A 19567-nucleotide genomic window follows, 5' to 3' on the forward strand; every position below is an offset into this window, starting at 1 on the left:
CAGGAAGCATTGCAGAATGATGAAGATATCCAGGCAGAGTTCATCAACATGCAGGAGACTGTCAAAATACGTAACAGAATACCCATCTGTTCTATGATCTGTCTGGCTTACTTTATGAAAACGCCACTGCTACACATTTAGGTTTGGGCACCTGTATCAAAAAACCAAAAAACAAAAACCCAACCTGTTTGATTAGGTTTCGGTAATAAAACTATGTGGTTCAGTTGAGGTTATAAAAAATTATATGGTTAGGGTCAGGCATATATGGTACAGTCACACTCGGGCAAAACAGTGGTTAGAGACGGAGACTGCACTATGACCACATTTTTGTGACTATTGCAGTGCAGTTCATTGTCATTGTCTTTGAAATAATTGCTTTGACATAGTAAGTTGCTGTCTTCAAAACAACTTTGGTGTCTCGAGATGCAGTAAAACGGCTATAAGATGGGATCAGTTTCCTCTCAGTGTGGCCTGTTTGTGATCGAATGGAGTCAAGTTGCTCATCAATTCAATCCTGCAATCCATATGTGATAATAAGCTAATAACTGATAAATCAGTGAAGACTGCAAGCTGTTGCCTTCTGATGCAAATCTGGGAATCTGTCTGTGTTTATAAATGAGCAATTATTAGCATTAGCAATTATAGCCAAACCTTGGGTGAGAGTGATTGCTGTGAGTCCTGAATCGCGATTTTTTTGGAGACAGGTTGCCTCCCAATAATTGACCTATGCAATTGTCTTGTGATTGAAAGTGATCCCCAGAGGTTGAAAGTGTTGCATAGTCAGCTTCTTCATGACAAGTTAGTCACAGTAACTAATGAAAACTGGGATATCAAAAAAACTCTTACTGAAATACCATAAGTCCGGTCAGTTGTGCTGAGTGTAAATAAAAAACAGGGCAGTCATTTGCTATTTTATGTGCCACAGTTTACAACTTCTTTAACATCAAATTAATTTCCAAGAAATACCATAAACAGCAGTTTTCATAGTTGCATCTTTTTTTTTTAGACCACAGTGCGCATTAAACATTATATTTATATATTTTTTCTAAATTATGTTTTTGATCAATAGATTGAAAGCAACATCCATATTAAGCTTAATTAAATCTTATTAGTGTGTCCAGCTGGTTAGATAGCAATGCCTCAGGGTTTCTCCGGATATGAAAACACTAAGGGAAAGTAAAAGTACAACCACTGACCCATTTTGAAGCTGTGTTTTTGTGGATTACTTTAGGAGGGTTGAGATCCTAAATAATATCCTACCTCAGCTTCATCTTTCAGTATGGAAATTAAAGAAAGATGTATTTTTTTACCATTGTAAAAGTGACTGCTGGCTTCTTTTATTGGTGCATTTGTGATATTTCCCCCCCCAAAAAAAGGTTAATGATTACTGAAACATAAGGAGAACGAGTGAGAGACGATGTGCACTTGTACTGCCCTACATCTCCTCGACAATCCCCAAGCCACACCCATATTCCCTCATCCACATTTTGATTGGTTGGGCTGCAGGCAACAGTCTGCACTCTGTCCCCTCTCCCACCGCCTTTTTCCTGCCTTCTTGCTCTCTGTCTCTCCCCCCCGTTTCTGCTTTCCCCTCTCATCCATCCGCCCTCCCCCTCCAATTCCCCCCGCTCCATCTCCCTCTCCATGCAGCTTGCCAGTGAATGAGTCCAGTCAGACACAAGCTGTTTAACAGTGCAGTCTCTCTCTCTCTTTCGCTCACACATCTCTTTTACTCTCTCTCTCTGTGTCCTCTCCCGTCTCTGGAGCAGACAGTCAGTGGAGCATCGGCACGGCATCAGAGCGGCACAGGACTGACGGAGGAGGACGAAGTCGACAAATGCTGACAGAAAACAATTAAGAACATTTACGGCAGAACATCAATTGTAATACAATTGAAAGCAGAGCAGAAGCAACAGATTGCCCTCACTTGCAATTGCTGCTACAACTGATGTTCTGGGCTTGGAAATGAAGCAGACTGGGAACAGCTCCTGGCATCTCGTGGTCAGTTTCTCTGTCTGAAAGAAATGCTTTTGCTCTGTACAAAGAGGAAGGAATTAACAGTGCTGAGCGACAGGAACCAAAAGCTTTGATTCAGTCGTAAAGCAACACGTTGCTGGGCGTCAGCACCACCTCCACCATCAGTGTCTCCTCACATCCACATCTTCCTTTCTACACCGGGATCTAAGGAAGAAATTCGAGCTTTGAATGCACAAACAGGAGGACGTCAGACTGGCATGCAGAGTGCAGAGTTTAGGGAGTTTTGCTGTGAATCAAAGAGCAAGATCTCGTTTTAACGGTGCAGGTGAGATCGGGTGCCGTCAGTAGTTCCACCTGACTCTCATTTTGACTTCTGACGACATGAGAGACATGAAAAGGACAATGCACATGAGGATCAACAAACCAGAAGCCAATAACTAGAGGAGAGATGACAGGAAAAGAGAGACCTAATCCTGGAGCACACGGTCACAGATAGATCCATAATTATTCTTTGAAACTATTTACCTGATCAAAAGTGAGCAACCTTGACGTATATCTTTCCACATTTCAGATTTCTATGATGTTTTTGCACCAGGGGACTTTAATTTCACATACAGAGAAAGACGAACAGCAAAAACTTTCTTTCATGTCAACTTGTGCCACCAGTCAGTGCAAGTAACTTTCTGCACCGATTCAAGTCGGTGTGAGTGCCTTGGGGCTCTCATTTAACTGTTCTTTTTGGAGTGAAGTGGATCTGCCGTGGGGGGCAGCTGACAACCATCCAAGACGCCGCGAGCCGTACTCCGCGTGAAAAATGCCCAGCCGCGCTTGGCAAAGCCGGCCGACCCGGGCCCGACGACGGGCCTCTACATGGAGAGGTCGCAGAGCCGCATTAGCCTGTCAGCGTCCTTTGAGGCCCTCGCTATCTACTTCCCCTGCATGAACTCCTTTGATGAGGATGATGGAGGTAAGTGGTAATGAAACACACACATATGCGCAAACCTGCACAGGACATCAACATGACTGATGGATTAATTCATAAAACACAGGCCTCCAAGATACATTATTTGTGTCTGTTAGGCAGTGAGTTATGTAAAACCTGCCAGAACTTGAAGGACAATCTCCTTTCAGCATGGGTTCATTGATCTAAAACCTAATAGGTAGTTTCTTCCTTTTTTTTTTAGTTTTTAATTTTCAATATTTTATCAGTCATTTTTTATAGTGGATGGAGGTCATTTAAAAACACCACACATTTAAGAGAGCAGTGCCGAGCACTGCAACCACAAAGGCAATAATGTATTACTTTAATAGGAACTATTACCTATCAATATTTTACTGAAACAAAGTGAACAACAACTAAAAATAAAAGCAATCATGCTCTGAGACTGTCTGTCTATATCTGCCCCACTAGAGGCGCTAAAGTTATAAATATGGATATGTCATGTCTGCAGAGACTCTTGTGGCTTTGGTTGTCATTGTCAGTTTAAGTATTCTGTCAGGTATGAGAGTAAGCTGGTATTAGCGTGTTGGACTTTTGGCAGAACTGTGGGTGGATAATGTGCATTTTCTACTATTCTAACACTTTAGAGAGCAGATATGTTAAGTGCATAAAAAGAAGTGAAAATCTTTACCAGTGATATCGACATTACATCTCTTTATGTGTGTCTATGACTGAGGGTGGCTCTCTGGTATATCATGTGTTGCATTGTGTTGTATACCACATATACTGCACGTTCATGCCTCTGTGGTTTCATTGTCAGGTTCTCATTGTTCAGATTGTCATTGCAACTATGCAGAGGGAGAAAGACAGCAAAGCCTATGCACACTTATATCCACTTTCATTGATGAGATTGCTGGTAGGATAAAGTAATTCCTCAAACTGGATGCATTAGATGATGTAATGTATTTTGCTCCTGAACTGGTATTATTGCAAACTACGTAACCTCTGATTCACTGTCGTATTAATCCTGCCTAGAAAACTGCATTACTTGTATCTTTTCTAGAGCCCAATTCATACTGGATTATTTGGCAGAGTATGCATTTTTTTTCTGTTTCCTTTTGTTTGTTTGTTAAGTAACATTGGAGGACAATGAGCTTTGGTGGATAAACCGCTTTATGACTGTCTTTCCAAAGGAAACCATGCATCTTATCAAGGGTAACAACATATGTGGAAACGAGTTGACATAAAGGGAAAAAGTGCTTTTAATCCATATAAAGATATCAGTGTGTATATATATATATATATATATATATATATATATATATATATATATATATATATATACCAATCCTGGTAAATTGGCTTCACCAGGGTTTTTATTTTTGGTATAAAGAATGTAAATGGGGAACACAATGTTCATGTATAAAAAAAATAATAAATAATATATCATTGTAATTGAAAAAAAAAAATCCCACACAGTTAACATAAAACAACAGTGAGAAACACACAAACACCTTCCTTACAATCCACTTGTAGTGGCTGTTTGATTGACTTGATTACCTTTATGAAATTAACTTTGTTTGGTTATAATGCACGTTTTTACCACACTATTAAGAAAAGTCATGTTAAAATGTAGCCCATATGTTCATACAGTATATATTGCCAAATGATTTTGAAAATCTACACAGGTTTGGTGCAAATCATTCTTAAAACACAGAAGATCAAAATTAAAACAAGTCTTACATTATTTATGTGTTTTGAAGACTTGGTCTATTTGTTAAAATATAACTCTAAAAGCAATATAACTCCTTTTAGAGTTACATTTTATGACAAACTCTTATTAATGTTGTCCACACACATGCAGAAGTGCTTTTTATTGTTATTGCGGAAACCTACACATTGCAGAGATAGCCATAGATCTAAAAGCTGTGAGATCAAATAACAGGCTGGCCCATATACAGAGATGTGTATAAAATGTTCATCCTTAAGAACATTTTAACTGTGAATTTAAAAGTGTAAATGCTGCTCTTGTGTCACAGACATTTCTAAATCATACAGGAGAGATAAAAGGCCCAAACGGCAGCAGTCTGCATAGTATTGGAATAGTTGGAACATGAGCCATTACTGGCTGAGACCACCTGTTATAATTATTTACATAGTAAATCATAGCCATTTTCAAACCAACACATGCAGCAGCTGTGTCTAACCAAACCAGCGCTTAGAGGACTGTTTTTAGAAATATTGTGCACATCGCTTACACCTGTGCCTGCTCAAGAGCACACAGACACACACACATTAGTGTGATCATCTCTGTTGACTTCACCTGGACCCACAACACCAACACCCTGGTGAAGGACCAGCAGTGGCTGTACTTCCTCCGTGTGCTGAGGAAGAATAACCTGGACCGGAAGCTGCTGCTGGCCTTCTTCCCCTCCTCAGTGGAGATCGTGCTCTCCTGCTGACTGGGTGTTTGGTGCGCAGGGGCCACAACTGAGAACAGGAAGGCTACGCAGAGGGTAACTAACACCACCCAAAAAAAATAATTGGCTGCCCTCTGCCACCTCATGAGGCCATAGCCAAATCCTTGTGTGTCAGGAAAACCAGCGCCAAAATCACAGGTGAAACCTTACACCCCGCCCACCACCCGTTTGACCAGCTGCCCTCTGGTCAATCAGGTCCCACACCTCCAGGATCACAAACAGGTTCTTCCCCTGGGGCATTCAGACAAACATTATCCCCCCACATCCCACCCACCTCACCAATCTGAGCCATGGTATGAGTAACCCCATGACTCAGGCCTCTGACATAGAGACTCTATTCAGACCAAGTCTTTTCTTTGCACTACTTTTAAGAACTTTGCAACAATTTTTTGTTCTCTAATATCTGTCTTTCTCCTATTTTTGTATATATTCCTCTTGATTGTTTATATTTCTCCTGTTTGTTATTTATTCCTGCTGTCTACTTTTTATATTTTATTCAGGCACAGTTAGTGTGGAGCACCCACAATCTCATTGTACATGTAGAATGGTATTCACGATGAATCAAAACTAATACTCATGCAGTCATTTCAGATTGTAAGCGCTGCACGGGAAAGCTCAGTCTCTTAGCAGCACAAGCACGCTCTTCTATGAGCAGTCATGCATTGACAAATAGACGTATTCCTATGTCTAGACAAACAAATTTATATGTACAGGCATTTGTGATCGTAGGTATGCTGTATGAGCAAATACACAGGTAAGTCTCAAGACACAAGCGCGCACACACAGGAACATGAAAGCAGTGTGTGAGGCAATCAGAGCGAAGCGACAGGCCGTGGTTTGTGGCTCTCCATCTAATTAAATGCTAATATGGCTGCTGATTGTGGCTGACTGCAGCTAAATAGAGGCCTGATTGCAGGTTAATTCTCTCTCTCCCGTTTTCTGTCTCATTCTCTCTCACACACACTCTCTCAAGCCTTCACTCCCTCCCTGAGCCATTTTCACTCTGCAGTTTTGAAATCCTGTTTGCAGGTTAGCTCTGTCTTTCCACCTTAAATTGCCTTTTAATCGCTTGACTTCTTGTTTCCCTTCCCCTTCCTTTTTCCCCTTCCCTTGCTCTCTTTGTTTCATTTGTCCTCTCTCTCGCTTCATTTCAGCTCAATTCAAATATGCTTCTCTGACAGCACAGGAAGGAGGGTACTGTTCTAACAACAATAAGAAAAAACAGGTGAAAAAGTAGAAGTAAGGCAAGACAGTAGCCCTATCTGCAAGGGTACATCTCACTGCTGTGCTGGATTTAAATTTACTTTAAAAGAACTGCTAAAAGCAATTGTAGGATTTTAGAAGCCGTCACAACTACTTGTTTTGACGGTCAGATGAGGAGAAGAAATTGCTTGGCTTGAGTGCGTTTTATAGCTAAAACACTAGGTTGTGGCTGAAATTTAGACACTTACCTTTGGTTCCTCAGTGTATACCTTATAGGTATGCAAAACTGTGCAGGTTACTAGTATGTGTGGGTTTATATTGGAGATTTTATCTTTGATTTCTCATTTCACAACACATAGATCGTATTGTGCTTAAACCTTCAGGCATTGTATTCTCTGATATACAGCATTTTGTTCATGGAAGCATTTCTTAACACTTCTGCAAATTGACCTGTGTCCTGCTTGTTTGTTTGCTTAGCTTGGTCACTGACAGCACACCGCTGCCTTGTTTTGGAACAGTTTGCACTTTAACAGAGGACTAAAGCTGAACAGAAGTGAAACACAACATAAAACAGCAAAAGCAGTACATTTGCACTCTGTATTTGGTCAGTAATGTTTATCCTGTGTGTAATATTAAAAATGTAATTTATTATATTGGGATTAGATTGAGCTCTGAATAAGTATTACATACGACAGATATAATATTTACCTTTTACTGTCAAATAGAGGTGACACAATATGGAAACCTCAAAATTACATCACATGATTAAGGTGACAATCAGTGGGCAGCAGCATGGCTTCATGCCAGGAAAGAGCACTGATAAGGATGTTTGCTTTGAGAATGTTGATAGAGAAATATGCAGAAGGTCAGGTGGAGTTACACCGTGTCTTTGTGGATCTACAAAACGCATATGATAAGGTACTATGAGAGGAAGAGTGGCATTTTATGAGGAAGTCAGGAATTACAGATAAGTATATGAGGCTGTAGCAGGTCATGAGGACAGTGAGACAGTGGTGAGGTGTGTGTAGTAGGAGTGACAGATGGGTCAGAGGAGGGAGGGGTGGGATTACATTTGGGAGTGGCTCTGAGCATCTTCCTGTTTGCAGTGTTGATGGACAGGTTGATAAATGAGGTCAAGTAGGAGTTTCTGTGGACTAGGATCACAGTGTGATCTGCAGTGAGAGTAGGGAGAAGGTGAAAGAGAGCCTGGAAAAGTGGAGGTATGCACTCAAGAGAAGAGGAGTAAAGGTGAATAAGGCAAGACAGAATATGTGTATGAGTGAGAGGGAGACAGATGTAGCAGTGAAGCTGAAAGGAAAACAGGTAGTAAGGGTGACTGCCTTTAAATACCTGGAGGTCACCACTTAAAGCAGTAGACAGTGCACAAGAGAGGTGAAAAAGAGAGTGTAGACAGGGTGACAAGGGTAGAGATGAGTATCAGGAGTGATTTGTTCCAGAAGGATCGCAGCAGGAGTAACCGGGAAATTTACAAGATGGTAGTGAGACCTGCTATGACTTACAGTTTGGAGATGGTGGCATTAACAGAAAGACAGGAGGCACAGCTGGAGATTTTTCTTGTGACTGATAAGAATGGACAGGATTAGAAATGAGCATATTTTAGAGGGGCAAGTCTAGGGCACATTGACTTGGACCTGTGCAGAGGAGGAATGGTGGATATGTTGCACAAAGGATGTTGAATATGGAGCTGCTAGGCAGGAGAATAGGACAACCACTGAGAAGGACATTTGGAGGGTTGGTGTGACAGAGGAGGATTCTGAGAGAAATGGAAGGTGTGAAGAGGTGAGATGAAGACACGCTGTGCAAACCCCTAACAGGAGTAGCTGAACAAATAGAAGACGGACATATACAATATACTGATAAAATGGCGGTGTAAACATGGGGAAGGTTTAAGTACTGAGCTCAGGGTATGTACAAGTGATCCCTGGATTCACACTTTTCTAAATGTTCTGTTTGAGACATTTTTTTCTGCTTAGTCAGGAGAAAAAACAGCTTTAAAAGAAAGTGGTCTTAACAGGAAATGAGCTAAAGCACCTCCAGACTGGCAAACCAACTCAGGGGCCACACTACAACCCAGTATAAGATAAATAAGGATTATTTTCAACTCCATAATAATAGGTCCCCGTTAAAATGAAACAGCCACCACATAATTGGGAAAAGCAGAACAGTTGTAGGTTGGTAAAAAAAAAGACGACTGATCCTTATTTGTCAGCCTTTTAATTGACCAAATAAGTGGGAAATGAGCTTTGATTCATGTAAATAGAGTTTATGTACTCCCTGATAGTTAAAAAATAAACAACAATAAATGAACTCATGCTTACAGTACATGCCCCAGCTGATGACACACAGCCCTATGTAGGCCATGCATATGTTGTTAGCAATTCAGGTGTCAGGTTTCACCATTTAGGTGACAGACTGACAGCTGAGATGATTCTCCAGGATTACGTTAATGTAAAATATGAAAGCCAGTCATCAGTGCATGCATTTTTTCCCCCTATCATCTGTTTGAACCAACGTCCCAGGGGTCAGTGATGTCACAGTAGTCACAGTAATGGAGTTCATTCCAGAAGTAACTTTATGCCGTAAAGTGCAAATGCCACTTTCTTATTTTCTCCTTCTGGTTCTGACTTTACACATTTTGCTGCCGAATGTCTTCTTGTTGCACTCAGCTGTGCTTTTTAAATGAAAGTGAAGAGAGTGATAACATAGTGAGAAATGCTCCAATTCAGCAATGTAATTAATGAAAGCTTCTCAGTATGCGTTGCTGCATTTTATTCTGAGCTGATTCCCCCTTCAGTGGATGGAGAAACTAATTGTTGTGCCTCTTCTATGATATGTTTTTTGTCAAATCTTCCTACAAAACTGCACCTAAGTGTCTACCATAAGCGGGATAAGTATCATCACTGGAAAGTAAAAGTAAAGGCATTCATAGCAGCACTCGATATTATTCCATGAAAAAGGCTTCATGCAAAAAGCTGAACAATTAAGCCTAAAAAACTTGTGAGAAGGTTGAATTGAAATGGAAAGCCTCATATCCTTACTTTATTGGATGAGTCATGTGTCTGAGCTTATTTATTTATTTATTTTCCAACAAGCTTTCATTGGTGTCAGTTGCAAATATGATCTCATATAACACAACATCCTATCCATCAGCACGGGACAGGGTCCAAAACCCAGAGACGCACACTGGTAATGTGTGAAAGATACAGAGAAACACAATCAGTAAAAAAAATCAATGTAATGTCCTTAAATTGTAAGTAATATTAGTCTTATTGTCAGTAAATTATTTAAATTACATTTGTGGATTTTTAGAAATCATCTGTATAAAGTAAACATCATTTAAATATCCATAGCTGTGGCTGGTGTTTCTGAGTGATCTACTTTATATATTTGCTTTCTGTTGGCTTGTTTAATATACAACAATACACAAGATTTTCAGAGTTAGCCTCCATGTACAGTGAGTCTAAAATTCAAAAAGCTTTTTTTTTTTTTTTTTTTTTTTAAAGTTGCCTCTTTTGAGAGCCAGCCGATATCAGAGAACAAGACTTTTTATTCCTCTGCCAGTCTGAGTTTATGAAGATAAACATAAAATTAGACACACAGACAATAGTCAGTAGTTTTAAGATCCTGGCACATGCAATCCATCTTTTGTTTTCCATGTGGACTGTCTATCTGTAGGCCACCAAAGTCTGCTCAGTACTGCTCAGACTAAAAAAGGAAACCAGCTATATTCTGGTAACAACAGACTTGTCCCTTGCATATTCATCTACCTAAAACGCTACATCTAGCTTTTGCAAACCAAAAATGTGTTAAACTGTGAAGTCTCGCTGGCGATATGCTAAACACTTTATTAAACACACACACTGTCATACAATGTATCACTGAATCAAAAATTGGCACTGTATCACTTTATCAGCAATAAGAGACAACCTATGAGTTACTATAGATCACTAGTCTGGTGCTATTGCATGTTTTTCTTATTCTATAATACATTGTGTGCTACTGTATTGTATTTTGCCATTCCCCAAGTTGAGCCATTGTATCTTATTTTAAATTGCATGTTATTGTGTTCTCTACACTGTTGTGTTGTTCAGCCCCTGATTGATCCTGCAAATTTCATTGTACTAGCTCTGCTTGTCAAATTAACAGCTGCAAGTACTTTAAGTAGTAAATAAGACTAGGACTTTTTTTTGTCTGGTTTTAAAAAAAAAATGCCGTGCACAAAAAATACAACCAGCAGAGACAAGTTCTCTCTTTTTTTGAATGTAGAATACAAATGAAAACAATAATGTTTAAGTGTTTTAGGGAGAACACTTTTTTTCCCTCTCAGACTTGTTCTCGTTCATTCTAATCCTGCCATTAATCAGATAGAGAAAAAAAAACTCTAATAGAAACAGAAACAGAACAGGCGCTCCTGGTGCTGCTGTACTGGGAGATTAATTGACTTTATATTTCTTTGTGTGAGTGTGTGTGCTGCAGTAATTCTTTGCTTGTGGGAACAAAATGTTCTCATAAGGAGAAGGAAATTAGGAAAATCTTCCAAAGTGGTGATTTTATCCCTTAATTAGCTAATTTAGGATGAAATCTGAAGATTAACAGGATTATGTACAGGTTTACAGTTGGACTGCTCCTCTGCGAGGACACGTGTTAGTGTCTATTTATTTAAACTGCAGAATCCAGATTTCCTATAGAAACATTAAAAGAACTACCTTTTAGTTAGAAATGAAAGTGTTAAATGTGTGTGTGTGTGTGTGTGTGAAGTACGAATGTGCATCAGGTATTATGGCTTCATAAAGCAGCTAGACGAGATGTCACTTCTAAAAGGAGGATCTGGGACATTAGCCTTCTGCAAATCAGGAGAGAGAGAGTGAGCAGAATGACATGAAGGGAAATTGAGAGGAAGGGAGTTGGGACTTATGTATGATGAGCATAAGTGGAGCGAGTAAAGAAAAGAAGCAGGATGGAAAAATGACATGAAGAAAGAGGATATCAGTCAAACATCAGCTGGCGATAGATACGGAGGAATAGGACAAAAGTGGTAAAGGTGAAAAGAAGAGCATGAGGAGGGACGAAGAAGGTAAGACTGAAAAAAAGTACAATAGCACAATAGGTCTCCTTTCCCTTCTTGCTTTAAAAAGAAGTTAAATCTTTCATGCTCTCTTTCTTCTTGCATCTCTTGTTTTTTCTTTTCCTCCTTCCCCTGCTCCCCTTCATTGAATAACAACTCGTTTTCTTCTTCAATTCTGCTGTCAAGTCACCCAGAGGCCAAGTGTATGAAGAGAAGGCAGTGAAGAGATTAAGGAAAAGAGCAAAATATAAGTCAAAATAAGGCAAAGTCTGTGCAGTAGTGTTCTTTATGAAAATAACTGAAAGAAAGATGCCAAAGATATGAATTAGTAGCGGAAGAACTGAGGAGAAGGACGGAAAAAGCAGAGAGGTCTCTGGTGTGCTTCTAAGCTAGAGAGACGACCCAGAAAAGTCAAGAGTAAAAAAAATGGACTGCCAGGAAAGGAGGTCTATTCTATAGGGAGGGCGAGGAGGAGGAGGAGGGGCTGGAGGGAGGGAGGTAAAGGCTGCAGGTGTTCATTTGTTATACTGAGCAATATGGCAGCAGGGAGTGTGTTCTTAGGTGTGTTTTAGTCTGATGCGGGAACAGCGATCGAGTTGTTGCTTTAACACAGTGTTTCTCTCCACGGGGTACAAAAGCACGTCAGCAGCGCCACATGGCAGGGGAAGGTTTGATGAATTTCTTACCCGGAGATTATAATGCAATATGACATCCTCTTTAACAAACCAGCAGCTCGTCTCTTTTCACACCAATGGGAATGAAAGAGCTGCGAGGAGACGACGATCTAATGTTGGCAAATTCTCTGTGCCGAATGTCGCTCACTGCTTTGTAGAAGACAGTTTGAATTTCTTTGAAGCCTTATTCAGATTGAACACAAAGCAAAATGGCGTGTGTTTATTCACAGAAAATCAAGGAAATGGCAAGGTCCTTTTAGAGACGATTGTTACTGCTTGAAAGACATTAATGAAATGCCTAAGAGTAATTATTTGGGCAGTAAAGGGGACCTCGGATCACCAGCTCCGTCTGAGTGAAAAAAAAAAAATTGAATATTTAATAAAAAAGGCAAAAGAAATCTTAAAAAGGATGGTAAGTTTTTTCCTACAGCTCAAAATAAAAGAAAAAGCACACACCACCATCTTTACTATAATAACAAATAGCTATGCCACCCACCACAGAACAGAGCCCTCTACTGTGCGTATGTGTTGCATTATTGGCTAAGGTTTCCCATTTCAGCCATTTACCAGCTTACTTACTGCGCAGGTCTGGGAAAGAGTCATTTTTGTTGTAAAAGATTCCACCTTAAGGATCCTTTGTGTGTCCTTCTTGCTTCCTTATGTTGTGTTACTGGCAGTATTGTCTGGTTGTGTAGATCCAAACAGAAACCAACATCCATTCAAAAACAAAAACATTTTTTGTTTGTTATTTTGTGTTTTAATGGACTCCAAAAGCACTCATATTCAATCCAAATATACCCCCCCCCCCCCCCCCCCCAAAAAAAAAAAAAAAAAATCCTGATCCACAAGGGAGTGAAGCTGTGTGACATAAGCACAAGCTCAGATCAAGTCAAGCATTTATTACGTGTGCAGATGCATAGTGTTGATACTGAATTTGCTAGCAATGGGTTCACTGAAAATGTGTCCTGCTACTACTAAGTTTTCCACCTGCACAGTTCAACCTTTGTGAAAAATCCCACGAAAATAAAAAATCTTTTAATTTAATTCACCCAGCGATTAAAATGATCCCAAGTGTAAATGGAAACTTAGTTGTGTAGAAATGTAAAAGATTTTTGTTGAGTTTTATCATATCAGTGCATCTGGCCAAGAGCAGCTCTGTATTTGCATGCATTTTGCGAATTGTTGCATAAAATGTAGTTTAAACAGCTGCCCGATTCCTCATTCAGCAGTATGTTAGGCAAATGTGATGTGAATGCAGCTGACCTTTAAAGCAGGCAGCAACTCATGAGGTTCTAATAAAACATGAGCGACTAGCTATCAGATATTGCGGCTTATATTTATTGCAAAAAGCATTCTCTTGGTGTAGCAGGCCTGCAAATGAATGGATTACTTGCTGACAGCGAGCTAGAACCATCTGGCACTCTGAAGCTTTCTTGTTTTCAGTGATACTAGATAATTGAAGAAATAAATCGATTGCTATGCTGGACCCTATTGTAGAATTTGTGCTTTCCAGACACCATTTACACTGGCAACTAACTCACTGGGGGTGCTTAAAATAACTGATCTCCTTTTAAATACCCCTTCAGATTTCAGACTGACGTAGTTCCAAATAGGAGCAGGACTCAGACACTAGGACGAGATGCAGGGATCCAAGAAAGGAGTAAAAATAACAAGAAAGCCAAAGAATTAGGGAAAGGTAGAAAAAAAAAGTACGTAAGACGTGTACAGAAATGAAATGAAGGTCTGAATGATGCCTGACTGTCTTGACAGGCTGCATTGTGACAGCCTGAGAGCAGGAAGTCAAGTTGACGTGGGTTTCAAGTGAAGACAAAGCCAGACGAGACAGCCTCTGCGATTCCTCTCCAAACATACCGTTACATAATGAATGAGAGTGAGATTTCATTCTTAATGCCACAGCCTGTTAACAGCCGTGCTTTGTGTGGTAATGACATGAAGCCACCCAGAGGCAATTTGAATGTGTTGATCCGACGAGCTTTTACAGCCACCTCCCATTGTCTCTCATGACAGGTTAAAATCACCACTTCCTGCTCAGGCTTCTGGTAAACTGCTGTGATTACTAGAACCTTTAATGAGTTAAATAGAAATATTTCTGCAGTACTTCATAGTTTCCCCCTTTGTCCAATTTGTTTTTGGACTCTTCTTCCTTTCGTTCTTCTCTTTTATCGTCATTTTTCATTGTCTTCCCTCACCTCTTTTCAGCCATCATTGCCTCTAATTTTCTGCTGTCTCCTTCACCTCCTGCTCTCACCTGTCATAATTTTTCCCTGCTCCTTTTCCTCTTTTGTCAGTCTTTTCTTCCTGTGCAGTGACCTGACTCTTCACCTCTCTGTTTTCTGACATTATGCCCATCTTCCGTGCTGTCAAATCTAGCTATGAGTTATAGCAACTTGGATTTTATTTTTGTTGCTAGAACATCATTTTTGCAAGATGTTGCAGACACCACAGTCAGTGCTTAGACCAATTCTGGGTCTAAATAAAACCTCTCACTCAAATAATTCAATATATTGTAGAAAAAGAAAAGGAATTCATGACAGATTTATTATTTTAAAGCATCTTAGTAAGTGAGTGGAAATCTTGATTTCCCATACCCTTGTTTCCCTCCCTTACCCCTAACTGGTTACAGCAAATGAGCCTGGTTTTGTCAGAGGTTTCTTCCTGTTAAAAAGGGGTTTTTCCTTTCCACCTTTGCCAAGTGCTTGCTTACTTATTATTGTAGGGTGTCTACCTCACAATAAAGCACAATGACATGACTGTTGTTATGATTTGGCGATATATAAATTAAACTGAATTTGAATTAGAAACTAAATTAGTCCAACATCTGTATTTTTTTTCACTACAGCTGTATTTTGTTGTGTTTTCTGTGTTATTATTATATTTCCAAAGAGATTTTTGGAAGACACATACATTAAATGTGTCAGCAAAATATATTTTACACTATGTCCTTTTTCTGGCAAATAAAACAGCTCTTATGTATACACTTAAGCAGCGTTTTAAGGGAGGACAACAATTGATATCTGAAAATTCATAATTTTTGAGAAAATTTTGAGCACTTTTTCTGTCCTCATAGAAAAGGTTTCAGTCCTTGTCCTTTCTTAGCTCGGCTAAAGCGAACATAACACTGTAAAGCGAAGAACAATAAAACAGTAATGGCTACTAAAAAGAAGAGACAAAACTGCAAAAGTAAAAACAAGGGTCCTGAAATCATAATAAATTGGCAGTAATATGATTCAATGATTCAACAAAAGGAAAACAAAAACAAAAAGTACATTATTCTAGATATGATCTAAAATACAAGCACAACACTTCAGTTTCAAAACTTCAGTCTAAGCCAAGCTTGGCCCAGTTTCCAGGTAGAAACTCTTTAGAAAAACAACCAGTTAAACAGCTTTGAACTACATCTGCATAGAGTTAACTCACTTCAAATTACTACAAAACAGAATCTGCACAGTAAAGACGAATAAACAGTGAACTACAGGAGACTCAGAAGCAGGCTGCTCACATTATATCACAGCACTGCCCGAATGAGTGCTTCCCTTAAATTAGATGTCAGCAACAAGGTGAGTTTGCTGATTGGTGAGCTGGACGGGTTGCCTTTCCAATCAGGGTCGAATGAATCCTGGAAGCAGACTAATTGGCACTTGGGTCCAATCATGGTTCAAGGACTGCACAGCAGGATCTACATATCATGAAAACACAGAAGAGGTTAAGCAGATGGGTGGGTGGCAGTGGTCAGGACCATAACATTTGGCAAATGTTCTTATTTGAGTGCTAGATGAGATTTATTGCCACTCTCGTATCTGATAAATTTAAATTAAGGCTACAGCTAGCAGCACAACCACCCCACCTCCCCTCCTCATGACCTCCCCCTTCTGATGCTTTAATTTGTGAACACTTAAGAGAAAATATATCACAGCCACCGCTTTCATTTAGTTTTACTCAAATTTCTTAAATTTAAAATGCTCGCGAAAGAGCCCTTTTCATGAAACTGCATGAAGATAGACACATGCTCCACCTACTGATGTCTCAGAATTTTAGCAGTAACATTTACAATTGTTTGTTTGGTATCATAATGCTAATAAAATCAAGCTACATATTGAAAAGCTTAGAAAATTATCTGATGCTATTATTGGATCAACTAAGCTCAGATTATCCAACGCTTTTTGTCTCTGTTCTTGCAGAAGTGTTGCATCTACACTAAGTAACTGAGTGTAAAGATGTTCACTGGCTCTGAATTTTCTATGGAACATGTTTCTGTAATGAATATTAGGAGTTGCTGTAAAGATGTATGTAACACGCACTGAATCTAATATGATGTCCTCTCATTGGGAGAGATTTTGTGAGTAGAAAATAGTCCATCACTGTATAAAGATATACTCATGGATATTTTCTCAGTAGTGTTCCAAATTCTGTTTGCAGCTCTGGGGATTTGTGGTCTCTTTTCATATAATTGAAAGCATTAATTTCAAAATTAATTAATTATATTTTAACATCTATTAATCGCCATTTACAATCCCCCGAGAATCAGTTTACCACCAAGAATATACTCTCCAACAGCACCTTAAGGACACGAAGACTTCTGTAGTGATGTTACGCTAGTTTATTAGAACAAAAAGTATCCACAATTCTTTTTTATCCACATTTCTGTCAAAATGTTGAAAGATAATTCATTTTACTGTGATAGAGGACTAACTAAAGAAAAGAAAGTAACACAGATGTTAGGCTTTTTGTTTTATGATAACATGTGCAACCTGTCTTTTTCTATAGATCCTTAATTACTGGGTCCTTTTTTATTTTTAGACAAACCAGTGGTGCACACAGTAGATTATCAATAATCCATTAAAAACAAGACAATTTGTCATCTGGCGTTATGAAATTTTAAAACTGTAACAGCTGTTAGAATATCAGAGTGAGCTTGGATTAGCTGGTACAAGAAAATATACTTTGAAAATAAGTTTTGGGATCGTTACTACTTTTAAAAAGGAAATGTGCTTTTTCAGATCAACTCTAAGTTATGATGTGTAAAATACTTTATAATATTTTGGAGAAGGTTTCTTTAAAAATGACCTCTAGTGTCCGTATAAAATAATTCTATTGTAGATCTAACTCAACTTTGGACCATTTCTTTCTAATTTCATTGTTATACTTGATTCTTCAGAGTCCATTTTCAAAAGTCCTTGCTCAGGCATTTTTTTGCTTTTAAAAAAAGTGCTTGTTGGAGCCTCTGCTTCCATTCTGAACCAGTTATTCCTCTTCACTGCCCTGCGGTTCTAATATAGACCTTGGCAGGAACAAATCACCATAGTGCCAGCTGTAATAGAGGTTAGAGGACTCTCTTGTGTGGATGTGAGAGTGAGTGCTTACACAAGGGCTTTTTGTGTGCACATGTGAGTCCTTTATCAAAGAACTAGCCAAAATCATGTTAAATGTATTTCATTGAAAGGACCAACAAAATTGGTGCTCCTTAAAGTGATTTATTCTCCCTGCAGCAACACAAGAAAACTGTCCAGTCATCGCTTGTAAGTAGAAAAATGGTTCTTGCACTGCCATTGATTTGATCAAGATATTATATTATCACTGATAATGTGCTGGATAGAAATGTTATACTGGTTCAGACACTAGTCTGATAAGATAATCCTACACCATATCAGACTTTATTATGCTTCCTTTTCAGATTGTACAGGGACTTGTTTGATTACCTAAAACTAATCAGTTTTTTAAACTTAAAAAGTTGTCTTTTAAACTTTTTATCTTAATGAGGACAATATTTTTTGGTTTCTGCACATGTATTGTTCTGCATTGTACTGTACCTCAGGTCCAGTACAGTCTTTAGCACTGAACATCCACTTTTCTACCAATTAGCAAATGCTGGGATGCTAATACACTAAACTCCAATGGTACTTACTGCATGTTTTGCCTTATGGTAACTTTGCAAGTCAAAAATCTTTAAACTGCTAATCATTAGAATAACAGTCAGAAGATGTTGGGATGCTGATGTTAACATGCAGCCACTAGTACAGTGGCTACAAGACTGCAAAGTTTTGCATGTAGTAAACTGCAAGATTTTTTTCTTTTTAATCAGTTAAAAAAAAAAAAAAAAAAGTATCAGTTTAAAGTCAAAACAGATGTACTAGATGAAAAAACGCTGATAGGACAAAGCATTTTTTTAAAATAAAAAAACAATGAAAAACCCAAAACGTAAATAGTTATAAATTTATTTGCCTGCAATTGAGTGAAATAAGTATTTGAATTCTGGCTCCAGTGGGCAAGAAGCCAGTCTGTGCCCACATGGCACACAGATTGCAATTAATCAGTCAATAAATTACAGATCCTCCTGATCCTCCTGAAGTCTTGGGTGGTGGAGCAGGTCACCTACTAATCAGAAGGTTGGTGGTTCGATACCTGTCTGCTCCAGTCTGCATGCCAAATATCCTTGGCAAGACACTAACTCCAAGTTGCTCTCCAATGCATCCATTGGAGCATGAATGCGTGTGAACCAGTCCATTTACCATGTGTATGAAGCACACCTGTCCACAGAATCAGTTTCTTCCAGTCCAACCTCTCCACCACCATGGGCACAACCAAAGTCAAATGATGTCAGAAACAAAATTATAGACCTATACAAGGCTTAAATGGGCTACGAGGCCATCAGCAAGGAGCTTAGTGAGAACGTGACAACTGTTGGTGCGAATATTTCTTATCTTATCTTATCTTATTTGGAAATGGAAGAACTGTGGAAGAAATGACCATCAACTGCTCTAAGTCTGGAGCTCTATGCAAGATCTTGCCTCATGGGGTGAGGATGATTATGAGAAGGGGTTGTGGATCAGCCCAAAACTACACAGGAGGAGCCTTGTTCGTGTGTAGTGTGTCACCATTGGTAACACACTACACCGGTGATGGCGCCCAAGGTCCCCTATGCTTGCAAGCATAGGGAACATGTACAGACAAATAATACAGAGATGGTTTGGGATAAAGTTCTGTGGTCACATAAAATCAAAATCAAACTCTTTGGCATTAACTCAACCAGCAGTGTTTGGATTAAGTGAATACTATCTACCTCCACAGTCAAACGTGGGGGTGGAAATATTATACTTTGAAGCTGTTTTCCCAGTAAGGGTACAGGTTGACCTCACTGCATTAAGGGGCCAATGGATAGGACTTGTTTTCATTCATAGGACTTGTTTTG

At 39.2% G+C, this 19567-nt stretch overlaps 1 protein-coding gene across 1 annotated transcript in view; it reads left to right on the plus strand.

Annotated features, from left to right (window-relative positions):
- Positions 1–1687: 1687 nt before the first annotated feature.
- The window catches only part of rims4 (regulating synaptic membrane exocytosis 4), a 52133-nt gene continuing 34253 nt past the window's right edge, over positions 1688–19567 (plus strand). Inside the window, exon 1 of the mRNA XM_006783016.2 lies at positions 1688–2944. Coding sequence (XP_006783079.1) covers positions 2848–2944 — 97 coding nt within the window. The 5' untranslated portion in view covers positions 1688–2847. The remainder of the gene's footprint in view (positions 2945–19567) is intronic.

This window comes from Neolamprologus brichardi, chromosome 5, assembly GCF_056152115.1.
Source record: "Neolamprologus brichardi isolate AB-2024 chromosome 5, ASM5615211v1, whole genome shotgun sequence".
Lineage (NCBI taxonomy): Eukaryota > Metazoa > Chordata > Actinopteri > Cichliformes > Cichlidae > Neolamprologus > Neolamprologus brichardi.